Genomic DNA, 15,923 nt, shown 5'->3' on the forward strand with positions numbered 1-15,923 from the left:
GCGTCAGAAGTTCAACCCTACACAATTGTTCATCCACTCACCAGTGCCAGGCCTTGCCTTGGCACTGGATACCTCAGAGTCTGTCCCTGCCCTTAAAACATTCACATGGGGGAATTCCCTGGTGGTCCAGTGGTTAGGACACCGCCCCCTCACTGCCAAGGGCCTGGGTTTGGTAACTGGTCGTGGAACTAAGATCTCACAAGCTGCGCTGCGGAGCCAGAAAATACATACATACAAAAAATTCGCAGGTACCATACCATGGTGATGAGTGCTACATTGGAAGTAATGGTAGTGGCTGCCGCCTAGCCAAGAGTAACATTTCTTATTTCTACTCCTAATCTTTCAGGGGAGGGGTCACTGACTACAGAGAAGTCAGATCCTGGCCTCTGTCATCTCAATGAGGCCCTCCCTGAGGAAAACCATTCCCTTTAAAGTAGTTCTTTTCCCTCCCAACACAGTATCCTATTGATTATCCTCATAACATATAGTCTGTCATTTTCCTTTATTTATTTTTAAAATCCCATACTCCTTCCCTCTGCCTTCGCTATTGGTAACCATGTTTGTTTTCATGTCTGTGAGTGTTTCTGTTTTGTAAATAAGTTCATTTGTACTATTTTTTAGATTCCACATAAAAGTGATACCATATAATATTTGTCTTTCTGTCTGACTTAGTATGATAATCTCTGGGTCCATCCATGTTGCTGAAATGGCATTATTTCATTCTTTATGGCTAACATTCGATTGCATATATAGATATAGATATATAGATACAAAAACATCTTTATCTGTTCATCTGTTGATGGACACTTAGGTTGCTTCCATGTCTTGGCTACTGTAAATAGTGCCACTATGAACATTAGGATGTGTGTATCTTTCCAAGTTAGAGCTTTTGTCTTTTCCAGATATATGACCAGGAGTGGGATTGCTGATCATATGGTAACTCTATTTTTAATTTTTTAAGGAACCTCCATCCTGTTTTCCATAGTGGCTGCACCAATTTACATTCCTATCAACAGTGTGGGAGGAATCCCTTTTCTCCGCACCCTCTCCAGCATGTATTATTTGTAGACTTTTTGATGATGGCTATTCTAACCGATGTGAAGTGATACTTAATATGCATTTCTTTAATAATTAGCGGTGTTGAGCATCTTTTCATGTGCCTATTGGCCATCTGTATGTCTTCTTTGGAGAAATGTCTGTTTAGGTCTTCTGCCCATTTTTTGATTGGACTGTTTGTTTTCGTTAGAGTTGTATGAGCTGTTTGTATATTTTGGAAATTAAGCCCGTGTCGGCTGCATCATTTGCAAATATTTTCTCCCATAGGTTGTCTTTGGTTGATTTGGTTTATGGTTTCCTTTGCTATGCAAAAGCTTATGTTTGATTAGGTCCCATTTGTTTATTTCTATTGCCTTGGGAGACTGACCTAAGAAAATATTGCTATGATTTATGTCAGAGAATGTTTTGCGTATGTTCTCTTCTAGGGAGTTTTATGGTGTCATGTCTGATATTAAGTCTTTAAGCCATTTTGAGTTTACTTTTGTGTACAGTGTGAGGGTGTATTCTAACTTCATTCATTTACATGCAGCTGTCCAGCTTTCCCAGCACCACTTGCTACAGAGACTCTTCTCCATTGTATATTCTTCCCTCCTTTGTCGAAGATTAATTGACTGTAGGTGTGTGGGTTTATTTCTGGGCTCTCTGTTCTGTTCCATTGATCTGTATGTTTGTTTTTGTGCTTTCATTTTTCCTTTCTAGTTGCTTGTTTGGTTGTCTGCCTCCAATAAATGTGAACTCTTAGATTGTTCATTGCTTTCACCTCCAGCACCAAGAACAGTGCCTAACTAGGCAGTCAATAATATTTTTAAAGAATGAATCTAAAGAAGTAATTTTTTCCTCATGAAGATGTGTAGACTACAAACTTTATTTCAGGAGGCATAGTGGGAAGAGTAAGATTTGGCAATCTAGACCTGGATTACCATACATCTGTGTGTGATTTGGATCAAATCACTTTCTTATTTATACATGAGGTTTTTGAGTACTCAAGCATTGCCAGAATGATTTGCCCTCAGCCCGCTAACTTATCACACTTATGTCCTGTAGTAGAATGATTTGAAGGATATCTGTGATATAACCAATACTAGTATTGGATTGTTTTGAGAATACCACTCTCGTTTAAAAAAAATCAGTTGTGGGGCTTCCCTGGTGGCGCAGTGCTTGAGAATCCGCCTGCCGATGCAGGGGACAGGGGTTCGTGCCCTGGTAAGGGAAGATCCCACATGCCGCGGAGCGGCTAGGCCCGTGAGCCATGGCCGCTGAGCCTGCGCGTCCGGAGCCTGTGCTCCGCAACGGGAGAGACCACAACAGTGAGAGGCCCGCATACCGCAAAAAAAAAAAAAAAAAAAAAAAAAAAAAAAAAAAAAAAAAAAAAAATCAGTTGTTAAAAAGACCATACAATTTTTCTAATAAGGATATAGGAACTCAAATATTTATTCATGGTATAGGAATTATAACTATTGTTTCAGGGTTTTTTGTTTGTTTTAGTCATGTTTAAGCCCTCCACTAGTTTTCAATTCTTTATCTGGCCATGTTTGTATATTCAGTAATAATAAAGATAAAATATGATGTGTATAAATTTTAATCAAATGATATTTACCTTCTATTGCCTTTAAATGTGGCATGCTTTTTGGAGAACTTGTTAATTAAAACCTTCTGATTTTTCAAAGACAAAAAAGGGGAAATTATAATTTCACTATCTAAAAAAAGTCAGTGTTAACACATTTATTAAAGGCAGAGGTTCCATGATCAAATGGTTTCTAAAAATTGATCGTATGAGCTTCTAAACATTTTATTGAGGTAAAATTCACATACCATAAAATCCACTAGAGTAACCATTTTAAAGTGTATAATCCAGTGCCTTTTAGCACATTTACAGTGTTGTGCAACCATCACCACTAATTCCAGGAATTTTCACTAAAAAGCTTTCTGGGCTTCCCTGGTGGCACAGTGGTTAAGAATCCACCTGCCAATGCAGGGGACGCGAGTTCAAGCCCTGGTCCGGGAAGATCCCACATGCCGCAGAGCAACTAAGCCCGTGCGCCACAACTACTGAGTCTGCGCTCTAGAGCCCGTGTGCTACAGCTACTGAAGCCTGCGCACCTAGAGCCTGTGCTCCACAACGAGAAGCCACCGCAATGAGAAGCCCGCACACCGCAACGAAGAGTAGACCCCGCTCGCTGCAACCAGAGAAGAGCCAGCGCGCAGCAACGAAGACCCAACGCAGCCACAAAAAAAAATAATTTTTTTAAAAAAAGCTTTCTATTCTAGACAAATACCATATGATATCACTTATATGTGGAATCTAAAATATGACACAAATTAACCTATCTATGAAACAGAATCAGGGACACAGAGAATAGACTGGTGGCTGCCAAGGGGGAGGATAGGAGTGGGAGTTTGGGATTAACAGATGCAAACTGGTATATATAGAATGGATAAACAACAAGGTCCTACTGTATAGCACAGGGAACTATAGTCAATATCCTGTGATAAACTATAATGGAAAAGAATATGAAAAAGAATGTATATATATATATGTATAACTGAGTCAGTTTGCTGTACAGCAATAACATTGTAATTCAACTATACTTCAATAAAAAATAAATCTAAAAAAAGCTTTCTGTTCTTTAAGCAATCACTCTTCAGTATCCCGTCCCCCACAGTCCCTGGCAACCACTAATCTGCTTTGTCTCCTTGGATTTGCCTATTCTGGACTTTTCATATAAATTAAATCATACAGTATGTGGCTTTTTATATGTTGTTTCTTCCATTAGCATGTTTTCAAGGTTCATCCATATTGTAGTTATGTATCAATGCTCCATATCTTTTAATGGCTGAATAATATTTCATCATAGGGATATAACATTTTGTTTTATCCATTCATCAGTTGTTGGATATTTGGCTTGTTTCTACTTTTTGACCACTATGAATAATGCTGCTATGAACATTTGTGCACAAGTATTTGAGTACCTGTTTTCAGTTCTCTTGGAGATTACATACCATATGAATTGCTGGGGTCATAGGGGTAACTATATTTGTATGTATGTATGTATATATGTATGTATTTATTTTTGGCTGCGTTGGGTCTTCGTTGCTGCGTGCGGGCTTTCTCTAGTTGCGGCGAGTGGGGGCTACTCTTCCTTGCAGTGCGCGGGCTTCTCATTGCAGCGACTTCTCTTGTGGTAGAGCACAGGCTCTACGCGCGCAGGCTTCAGTAATTGTGGCACGTGGGCTCCAGTAGTTGCAGCTCACGGGCTGTAGAGCACAGGCTCAGTAGTTGTGGCACACGGAATTAGTTGCTCCGCGGCATGTAGGATCTTCCCGGACCAGGGGTCGAACCCGTGTCCCCTGCGTTGGCAGGTGGATTCTTAACCACTGCACCACTGGGGAAGCTATGTTTAACTTTTTGAGAACTGCCAGTGTTTTCCACAGCAGCTGGCACCATTTTACATTCCTACCAGCAGTGTATGAGGGCACCAATTTCTCCACATCCTCACAAACACGTAACTTTTAAAATTCTAGCTATCCTAGTGGGTGTGAATTGGTATCTCAATGTAGTTTTGTATTTCCCTAATGACTGAGATATTGAGCATCTTTTCATGTGATTGTCGGCCATTCTGGAAAAACATCTGTTCAAAAGTCCTTTGCCCATTTAAAAATTGAGTTTGCTTTCTCTTGAATTTTAAGAGTGCTTTATGTATTCCAGATACCAGGTCCTTATCAGGTATATGTGAATATTCTCTCCAATTCTGTGAGTTGTCTTTTTACTTTATTAATAGTGTCCTTGATGCAGTTTGTAATTTTGATGAAAACCAATCTATTTTTCTTTTGTTGCTTGTGCTTTTTGTGACATAAGAAACCCTGTCTAATTCTAGGTTACAAAGATGTACACTTATGTTTTCTTCTAAGAATTTTATAATTTTAGTTATGTTTAGGTCTTTGATCCATTTTGAATTAATTTTTGTATATGTTGTAAGAGTCCTATTTCACTTTTTTGCATGTGGTTATCTAATTGTCTCAGCCCCATTTGTTGAAAAAGAACTATTCTTTCCACATTGATCCTGGCAGTCTTGTGTCTTTTCTGGATCATGATTCAAATAAACAAACCAATAAAAACCAAATAGAAGTGAAAAATACAATAACCCAAATTAAAAACTCAATGAATGGGTTAAACAGTTGAAGAGAGAAGTAGTGAATTGGAAAAGAAGTCACAATAAATTATTCAGAACTGAAGGAAGTTAACTGATCCATAGACTTAAGAATCCTAAATAGAAAAAAAAAAGATATCTACACCTAGGCACATCATCATTAATATAGATCAAACAAAATTAGCCCTAAGGTAATAATTATTGAAGGTGTGTGACAGGATTCATTCATGGAGTTCATTATACTGTTGTCTAACTTTGTCTAAAATTTGCGTGATAATGTGTTTCAACACAGTAAGGGTAAAATAAAATTGTTTTGTTTCTGACACAAACTGAGTTTATCAACCAAAGAAACTGGCTCTAATTAAGTTATTGCTCTTTCATGGTCTCTGGCCCTTTTACATGTTATCTCTAGGATCAGAGAACCACAACCTCACTGGTATCATTCCAGGATGGAGGTATGGTATTAAGAATCTACATTCTCTGTTCTGAAGATAGTATAGTAATAGCCATGCTATAGACATACTTAATATTTAAGTAAATTACCAAAGGCCAGGGACCATACTCACAGAAGCATTTCACTTCTATGAAATGGTGATGGGGCTCTAACAAAGTGGCAATCCAGACCTTCCACGAACCACACTTAGAAGTCAGACCCTCTATTTGGACATTTTTAGGGGCAGATCACAGGCCAGTTCTGAAATTCAGGATTATCTGAATCTAATAAACTCCTGGGTTGGATGCAAAGAATAGCAACAGTGAGCTCATACCAGAGTTTTGAACCAAAAATGTTAATATGTGGATGAGGAAAGAAATCATAGCATGGGGACTTCCCTGGTGGTCCAGTGGTTAAGACTTTGCCTTCCAACGCAGGAGGTGTGGGTTTGATCCCTGGTCAGGGAGCCAAGATCCCACATGCCTCGCGGCCAAAAAACCAAAACATAAAACAGAAGCAATAATGTAACAAATTCCATAAAGACTTTAAAAATGGTCCACATCAAAAAAAAATCTTAAAAAAAAAAAGAAATGATAGCAGAGTTCCTTTGTTCCAGAAATATTTTAATACAGTTGTAGTACAGTTATGAAGTCACATTCAATCCACTGAATATATTCAAGGTATTAATAAAAATATTATACATCTTTATTAACTACCTTAACATAATTAAAGTATTTGGTTCTTACAGATGAGACTAACTGCCGTATTTATTCATATTTGTATTGCTAGTCAAACAGCATGTAAGTAAATCCGTGGATTATGGTAGTGGGGCTTGATTCCTTTTTGATCTGAAGTCTAAGTATCAAATTTAATGTTTTCTTTTTTAAATGCCACATGAATCCTAGAAAGAACAGTCAACCAATTTAAGGCAAGATATTGAAACTTTTACACAACATTAATTTGAAAAGATAAAAGAATACTTTATCAAAGATCATACATGCCTTAACATTTAGATACCTACAGATTCTTATAAAGGCAGTAATAAAAACATCAGTGCAAGTTCTACATTGGGTTCCTCAGTAGAGAAAATAATAGGTTCTTCGAGTAAACCATTATTTTCAAATCCCAAAACACTGCGAGGGTAAAAAATTCTTTTGGTGTACGACTTAGGCATAACTATTTTTACTCAGTAAAGACAGGTATAAAACACTGTGATTATACATAAAAATTAGTGTCTTGGCTAGTTTGTTTAAACTTTTGTTTCAGATTTACTTTAATGCAAGCTTTAAAAAGTGTTTTAAAAAACCATTTAAAAATTTACTGAGAGTAAGTAGTGCAAAGAGGCGCCTCTGTCATTTTTTGTTTGTTTTTGGTAAGGGCTGAAGATTAGCATTCACAAAGAAATAACTTATATTTAAAATATATTTAACGTGTGTTTTTTTAATGACCAAAGAAGGCACATAATGAGTTAAATTAAGAGAAAGATTACCACTTGTTTTGAACTCTGGTTAACTATACAGAGTGTGTAATATACATTTTTGGTTAAAAAGTCCATATTTCTTGTAATTGAAAAGTGACACCACATTTTCTAACTCTACTATTTGTATAAAAGACACTGCTATAACAGATTGCAAACAGGCAGTATACACTGAGTCCAAGTAACAGTGACCTTTTACCAAGACAGTACTTTTTTTTCTTTTTTTTTTTTTAACAGTGGCTAAGTGACAATTCATGGAATGGAATTAGGTCTTAAAAACAAGTGAAAATATCTAGTACTTCTTCACATTTGCAAAGCCACTTACACACTTTAAGGAAATGTTAACTGTATGTGGAAAAAGCAAATAAACAGCGGTGTTTTGATCTGCCTTTTAATTAACTTATTAAATAGACAACACATTTTAATATAAAAAAAGACATTCATATATCATACGGGGTTTCCTACAAGTGGACCATTAGTGTTAGGCACCAAAAATTTCAAGTTTTTTTTTTAACCTGTCCCACTGATACATTCTCAACTCTTCTTTGTCTGCTCTCCAGGTATCACCATTTACATTAAACATTTGCACAGTTTATAAAAATTCTGTTCTGGGCAACTGAATCGGAGATTGTCCTTCCTTTCTTGGTATTTTTCATTGAATATTTTGTCAGTTATCTCACAGCAACTAGATTACTACAGTCTCTTACCACTTAAAAGTGAATTCCTATTCTAGCCATGAGAATTAATTTTATATATACCTATTTATCCAAACTAAACACAAAATTATGTGTGAAGTTGAATGAATAATAAAAGTGAACCCTGTTCTTAATGGTTACTATAGAATGATTTCAATCATGTCCCTTATGATTCTAAATCTCATATATTAAGGAAAGTAATTCATGCGAATGTAAAATGTTTACAAAGGTAAGTAAGACAGTGTACAAGACAAACTGTGCCATAAAGGTCTACATTAAAATTTAGTCTGGACCCTAGAGTTCTTGTCCTGGGCCTCTTGTGAAGAGTCTGCCCTACTCGTGGAGTTCTTCTACCGAACAGGAATGGACACTTGAGGGAATATTTTCTCTCATTTAATGAGGGGTGGAGTATAGATATATGGAGGTAAAATTACCAAACTTCAGTTCACCCTCCTGAGAATATATGTAGGATTATAATGGAATGATGGAATATAGTGTACATCTATGTTGATTAATCTCATTCAGTTACTGGGCAACGAAAACATAAAACAAATGGCTGATGTTTAAATAACTAATAAGTCACACATCTGAAGTACAGAAAATGATCTATCTGTGGGAAAAGCATTAGTAAATTTACATTAATTTCTTGTCTTTAATAAAAAGGGAGTCAAAACTACTTACTATTAAGTCAGGAAAAAACTCAGAATGAAGTGCCAGAGAAGCATATGAAGTTAAGGCACCATTATTTACAACTTCAGTGATTGGCACTTATTCTGAAAAAGGTTTTAAAGACATGAATAATAAAAAGCAATGTTATTTTCCCCTACTTCTATAAACTACTTAGTAGTTCTTAACATAACTATTTATTATTTGTGCTTTGCTTTTCAGCCCTGTGAATAGCAGCTGCATTTTATGGTAACACCCTGCACCTTTCCTCTCCTTTGGTGTTTGTGAACATACACAGTGGTAAAGGCTGTAAAAGGTGCAAAACAGGAAAACAAACATGCTATGTCTGTGTAAGAAACAATGCAAAATAGATGGTTGAACTGACAATACTATCAGACCACACTAAAGCTATTACTCAAGAAAGGATTAACTCCTTCACCAACTCAAAGTCTTTTTCAGGACTTATTATATATTAAGTTTAGGATTTACAGCATTCTATACAATGACTTTAAAACAGCAATGGAGTCAACAAATTCATAAAAGTTAAGTAACTGTTGGTCCAACAGATGTGTTGAAATGCAGCAAGTACATTTACTTTATAATTTCTGTCCAGTATAAAAATATTATACAAAGTTCACGTGTGTCTGCACATGTTTATAACTATTCTTGCTTCCAAAGCTCAGAAATTCACTAGCTTACAAATAGGTTGCTGCAGTCAGCTGATACCACTTAACTGTCTCTTTGCTTAAGTTGAAATCTTTCAAAGGCAGGGTTATTCCACCCAAGAAAAAATTCTCCCGCAGAGATTCTGCACTGAGTACACTTAGCTGAAGTTCTCTCTGTCTTAGGGTTTCTTTGCTATATCCACTGTACACAAGCTATAGCAAAGGCAAAAAGAAACAGCAGATTACAAATTATTTATTTGTCCGGTTTCTAGGATTATTTTACATAAAAACATAAGTGAGATTATTAGTCAAAGAGTGACTACAACTAATGACATTGATTATGACATATCTGGTAGAATATGTCTCATACTTTAGATGCACATTTTGTATTTCAGGAGTCTTGGATTGTATTATCATTCCTCTGAGTGTCTGACAGGAATGCACAAAGCAGAAAATTATTATTAGCTAAAAACTAAAAACATGGTTTTTCTGAAATGGAGGTATGGGGAAGGAAAATTACATGGCAGCCTGCCTTAAGATAATTTAATAGATCATCTTTAAAAGAGAAATGGAAGGAAGAGAATGGAAGAAAAAGAGAGTAGAAGGAAGCAAGTTGGGATAGTGTAATTGTAACTATTTTACAGAAAGTGAGGGACTAAAATTTCCTTTTGTTGTCTTTGTTGGATTTTATATACCATGAAGTGATAATTTCTGATTATCCATAATTCAGTGCAAAATCACCAATTACAAATGTAGTTTATAGCAAATCTGGAGTGTTGTAAGGTTATTCTCTTTCAAACACTGCATGCAACACAATTTTTTTCTTTTCAAGAAAGGCTCACCATAACTTCTGAGCAACATCTCCTTAATCTAGTTCTCACTGTTTGACTAAAAGAACTAAAAAAATGACCACATTTCAGTTTCTTGAAAGTATAACACTAACTAGAAGAAAAGCCTCTACTACTTTTTGAGAATAATACCAATTGGTCTTCTCCAAACATTTTATATGCTTTTAAAAAGGGCTGAAAGGGTATTCTGTGGTTTTAATAAATTTATAACCTTGGTGAAACTTCAGAATTATTTGCTTCCAAATCTCTATCCAGACATTTTTGTGTGGATATAATGTTAATGTACACAAATAATGTGGTTATTATCCCAAACTAGTAGTTGACTAAGGGTTGGCGCATTTTAATAGATTAGTAAATTTATAAGTTGACCATGAGTGGCTCAGCAAAGTCACAGTTCTGCTCCCCACTATTCAGCTGATGTTTCGCTTACTGCTTTCAGTTCAGATCACTCTATTTTACAAGAGTTGTTGACAGACTAAGACAAATTAGAAGGAGGATGATTTTGAAACTACCTCCTATCAAACCAAGGTAAAGGTCCTGAAGATGCTTCAACAGAATAAAGAGGAAGGGCATTTGAACTTCAGTTATCTCAAGGGCTGCCATGTAGAAGGAAGAACAGAGCATTTGTGTGGTTCCAAGAGGTACAACTGAGCATACAGGTGCAAACTAGAGGGAGTGAAGATTTCAGCTCAGTAAAGAAAATGATCTGAGAGTTGGAGCTGCCCAAAACAAACTGGATGGCCTGGAAGTATTTCAGCACAGATTAGACATCCACTTTTTGAAAGGGTTTAAGCACTAGAAGGGTAGTTGAATAATGGCCCCTAAGATCTTTTTAAAGCCTAAGGATCTATGATCAAAGGTTCAATTCTGCATCATTTTGTTAAATACCATTGGACTGCTAGTGGTTTGCCTTACTAGTACAATAAATAGTTCAGCTACTGATAGCTAAAAAATTTTAATTTAAAGTGCTTAAAATTAAAAATCTTAAAACAACAAATCTAGGAAATTTTTAGAAATTATTTTAACTTACCATTTCATTGAATGTCGGATTCCTAGTTTTTCGTGAAATTTTGGTTTTACGTTTGGATGTTTTGTGGGTATCTGGAAGTAGGTATGTCTTGACATATGGATTTGGGTCAGCCCCATCTTCAGTAACCTATAAAGAAAAGCATTCCCTTAACAGTAATGTTTCCTACCAAGATATAGGTTTCCTCTACAATCATCATTATTTGTAATCACTCACAAGATCTTTGATGTGCATCACCATGATGAAAAGAGTGCCATTTCGGTAAGAGACAGATAATTTCACTGCTCCTCCTATTTGGCCTGGAGTAGGACTGAAGGAACCTGCATCTGAAAATATAAATATGTTCATCTTTATTTTATGTTGCTTGCAGTGGTTCAAGCTGCAACAAAAGTTTTTGCTCTAATTCCAGGACCATCACGTGTTGGAGAAAAGAAGGTAAGAACCTGGTAGAACATTGATACACACTTCTTTAGTAATCACACTCCATTAGGAAAATTATGTTTATCCAGAAATCAACTAGCTTAGAAAGAATACCCTCCTCTCATTCTCACTGTTTACAGACAGTAACCCCACTGTCACTCTACCACATCCATCGAGAAGTTACAGACTTGCAGGTCATAGGGAAGTCATGAATTATCAATAAAGAGAAAAATATTCTCACCGGCAGACCTAGCTACTCCTTCAGCTTTCTCATCACGAAGTAAAGGGTGGAAAAAGGTACAAACAAGATCACACTAAGGTGGAAGAGGGAAAAAAAAGACTCATTAATTTAAATACTATGCAGCACAGAAGAAAGTATGTTGTTATTTTTCAGTTAGGATAGTCACCTCTGCTACATCCGTTGAAGCACTCATCAAACTCTGTAAATAACTGTTTAACTCAATTTTTCTTTTGGCTGCTACATCTTTTATGTGTGTTCTCCCTAGAACCATCCTATTAGGAAAGCTACAAAAGAAAAAAAGGAGTGGAATTTAAATTATTTCATCTGGGAGAATTTATAGAATCAAGTATAATACTTAGAAATATTCTTTAAATACAAAGTGGAGTCTTAATTCACTATAAAGTTATTTTTGGATTTCTTTTCCAAGTACTAGAGACGAAACAGTTCAAGTATAGATTATCCTTTTATGACCTTGGTACAAAACGTACATTGCTAATATGCTTGGTACAAAACGTACATTGCTAATATGCATAGGTATTACTTATTTCCTACTTATTTTCTACTTATTTCTACTCAAGATTAATCATTCACAAATTTGCAGATCTTATCCTCCAAAATAATCATTATTCAATCAGCCACAGCTATCATTGATACCAGTAAAATCCACAAATGCCACAGGGCTCAAATCAAGTTCATCTTAACTCTGCTTATTTTGGTGGCAGTGGTGAAATGAGACTGCACATGGAAATAAACTCTGATACCCACTTTGCTGCCTCATTTTCAAAATCTAATCTTGAGAAGAATGGGAGCAATTCAACACAGGACATCTACTGGTCATTAGCTACCTTAAAAATGGAAGGTTTCCAAAGGGTATCAAATACAAACCTAAACACTAACATTTTGATTAGTGATCAGTGCCTCAGTTTATTGTTTTTCAGAGGAGCTCAGTATGGCCGTAATAGATTATTCCTGCAGTGATTTAGAAAGCTAGAAGTTTAAAAAAAAAAAAAAAGCTAGAAGTTTACACAAACATGTAAACTTAAACATATTTTAAGTTTAAGATCTTAATCATTCATTCAAGAAAAACTCAGTTCCTTATGTCTAGTACTGTGTCAGGCTCTTGTGATACAAAGGAAAATTAGCTGCACACGGTCCATAGTACAGTATCTTACACTAGCTTAACACAAAGCTTTTGACCTATACTTGGTAATAAAGAAATTGTTTCCTATAAAACAAGATTAATGTACAAGGATGAGAACATACCCTGGTAACTTCCAAAGTGGAAAAATAATACTGAGCTTATTGTGAAGTTCCTGAAACTCATCAAATGTCCGGAACACAAATGATGGCTCAAGCTGTCCTTCCCTCAAAATTCGGACTACGTAAATCTGAAAAGAAATCACACCCCTGACACATTAGATTTATAATATAACCTTTCTTGATAGACAGTTTTCAGCTTGACCATTATATGTACCAAGTGCTTTTCACTTTGCAATATATATGTCACCAACAGGAAACAGCAAATATAAAAGTCAAGGTATTTATAGCATATCTAACTACATTCTAAGAGTAACCTTCTTAACTATTGTCTAAATAAATAAGAACTGGAATGTGAAAGTCATTCTATTTCTAGGGTTAAATATAAATGTCCTTCCAAATTTGTAAGTGTAGTGCATTTTCAGTGAAAATATTACGTTAATTCATTTATGAGAGCAAATGAGAAGGCAAAACTTAGGGCGACTGGGAGATGGGGGAAAACATGTCTTACTGGATATTTACACTATCAATATATTATAAAGTACTTAAAGAGTAAAATGCTGGTGCACAGAGAGTCAGATATATCTGCAGAAGACCAGAAATAAATTCAGGGATATAAACTTACTTTATTTAAAGGTGGCATTATAAATCATTGGGGGGAAAGAATGGACTATTCAGTTAAATGGTATCCTAAAATACTCAGTAAACATAAAAATTTACTAAGAATAGGTAAAAATCAAAATAGTGAAGTCACTTTTAAATTCTAGCAATTTGTCAAAAATTTAAAGGCTGACAGTGCTGTAAAGTTATCCAACAAAAATATTAGCACAAAAATAACAGCAAAAAAGATGATAATGCTATACTATTTGGGGCGGGGGGAGCACACTAAAGATCCTGTTTTTGTTCAAAAAACCCAACTTTATGTACATGTTTTACAATCATCCCTGGAGAGTGGAATGAGAACTTAGATTTTTACTTTACGTGCTTCTATATTGGTTGAGTTTGTTACACTGAGCAAGGTTTACCTTTGAAATTAAAAACGAAGATAAGGAAGGAGAAAAGCAAAATAGCACCACCCTTTCAGTCTTGTCTCTGAAAAGAAGAGTATCGTTTGTCCTTCATGCTTCTGGAGCAAATTTACCAAGAAATAAACACCAAAAAACAATTAGGGATGCTCCAAGTATACTTATTAATTTTTGGACCATCCATGGAAGAAAGAAGTATGAAAAGAACAAATGCTTGAACTTTAGCAGAGTCAGTGAAGGAAGTAGGAAAGGACAAAAATAATGCACGCATGAGTGTCTACAGATACAGAACTAAACTTACATAATGTTTATCTGGGTTGTACTTCTTATGGTAAGTGAAAACAGAGACTTCTTTGATTCGACCATCTTGTCTAAAGGAGTATGTTTTGGGTGAAAATGAAAGGATGGGCTCATCATTGGAAGGAAGACCAGAAAAACGCAACTGAGCAAGGTTGTGAATGAAGAAGTTAAACTTTGTGGCAATGCTTCCCAAACTTGATTCAATCAGCCTACGAGATAATCAGACAATGTGTTAACATTAAAGTTCGTAAGAAAACATTCTCAATTATTTTAACAATAAAAGATGAAAAACACTTTTATTCATTTAAAAATATTGAGTAGATTCTCACTTTGTCAAGGAATGAGAATCAAAAAGAGAGTCAAAAAGTAAAGGTCAGGGAACCTCACACAAAGATTTTTGCCTTGCTATGGAACTGAATGTTTGTGTCCCCCAAAATTCAAATGTTAAAGCCCCAACCCCACAGGGCCTTTATGGAGTTAGTGTCCTTATAAGAATGACTTTCTTCCTCCTTTTTCTTCTCCTCCCTCCTTCATCTTCAAGCTTGAACCCTCATCAGGAAGCAAATAGGCTGGCACCTTGATCTAGGACTTCCCAGGCTCCAGAACAATAAGAAGACTAATTTCCTTTGTTTAAGCCACCTTGTTTATGGTATATTGTTATGGCAGGTCAAGCCGACTAATACTTACATGCCTGCTTTATAGTTTTGCCCAGGGGAGCCAACAAATCTCAAAAAAAACAAAACAAAACCCATCAATACCTAAATTATCAGGATTAGTTTGGAAGGCTATATAAAAGTCAGCTTCCTTCAATTCAATTCAGCCCAGACTCTTGAGACTAGGGAAGTCCAGTCCAGTGTTTTCTACCTCTTCTCCACTGAGAGGAAGAAGGCAAGAGAAAAAGGAAAGAAAAGAATATGAGCTCATGTGCTCCTCCCTGCTGTGGCGTTTAATGAGGTGGTACCACTAGTCTGTGACCAACCTGGTCACCAGACCTTTAGAACATATTTGCCAGGAAGATCTGCTTCTAAAGTAATAATCACAAGTTCAAATGCCACTTATTGGTACATGTGTTTCAAGTACTACATCATATAACAACAATTTACTACAGCAGTGACCCAGAGTTCACTGTTTAAGCACTTATGGTATCCATGAAAATTGTTATGGCAGAATCCTGAAAAATACATTAGTAGAGATATCATTTTAGAAAAAAACCTTGTATGTGATACTGTAGAAAATATGTTTTGCAGAAATTATTCATAAATGGGATGTTTAGAATTGAAATCATATACTAAATAAAACTTGAGATCTTTTTTTTTTTTCCCCCGGTACACAGGCCTCTCACTGTTGTGGCCTCTCCCATTGCGGAGCACAGGCTCCGGACGCGCAGGCTCAGAGGCCATGGCTCACAGGCCCAGCCGCTCCACGGCATGTGGGATCTTCCCGGACCGGGGCATGAACCCACTCTCAACCACTGCGCCACCAGGGAAGCCCCAAGATGATATTTTGAGAGAAGTAAATTTTTTTTTTTTGGCCGCGCCACACGGCTTGCTGGATCTTAGTTCCCCAACCAGGGATTGAACCCAGGCCACTGCAGTGAAAGCACCGAGTCCTAACCACTGGACTTCCAGGGAATTCCTGAAATAAATGTATTTTTTAAAGTGCTAT

General features: G+C 36.2%; 1 protein-coding gene across 3 annotated transcripts in view; it reads right to left on the reverse strand.

Moving 5' to 3' along the window:
• Positions 1 to 6,239: 6,239 nt before the first annotated feature.
• Positions 6,240 to 15,923, reverse strand: part of PIK3C2A (phosphatidylinositol-4-phosphate 3-kinase catalytic subunit type 2 alpha) — a 103,607-nt gene continuing 93,923 nt past the window's right edge. For 2 of the 3 annotated variants that reach the window (XM_024731560.1, XM_024731559.1), the window contains exons 27-33: positions 14,260 to 14,467; positions 12,940 to 13,064; positions 11,843 to 11,960; positions 11,677 to 11,749; positions 11,232 to 11,341; positions 11,019 to 11,144; positions 6,240 to 9,353 (exon numbers count right to left, since the gene is read on the reverse strand). In XM_024731560.1, coding sequence (XP_024587328.1) covers positions 9,171 to 9,353; positions 11,019 to 11,144; positions 11,232 to 11,341; positions 11,677 to 11,749; positions 11,843 to 11,960; positions 12,940 to 13,064; positions 14,260 to 14,467 — 943 coding nt within the window. In that variant the 3' untranslated portion in view covers positions 6,240 to 9,170. The remainder of the gene's footprint in view (positions 9,354 to 11,018; positions 11,145 to 11,231; positions 11,342 to 11,676; positions 11,750 to 11,842; positions 11,961 to 12,939; positions 13,065 to 14,259; positions 14,468 to 15,923) is intronic. The other variant, XM_024731561.1, reaches the window with a different exon arrangement.

The sequence above is a fragment of the Neophocaena asiaeorientalis genome, unplaced genomic scaffold (genome assembly GCF_003031525.2).
Source record: "Neophocaena asiaeorientalis asiaeorientalis breed wild unplaced genomic scaffold, Neophocaena_asiaeorientalis_V1.1 scaffold571, whole genome shotgun sequence".
NCBI classification, from domain to species: Eukaryota; Metazoa; Chordata; class Mammalia; order Artiodactyla; family Phocoenidae; genus Neophocaena; species Neophocaena asiaeorientalis.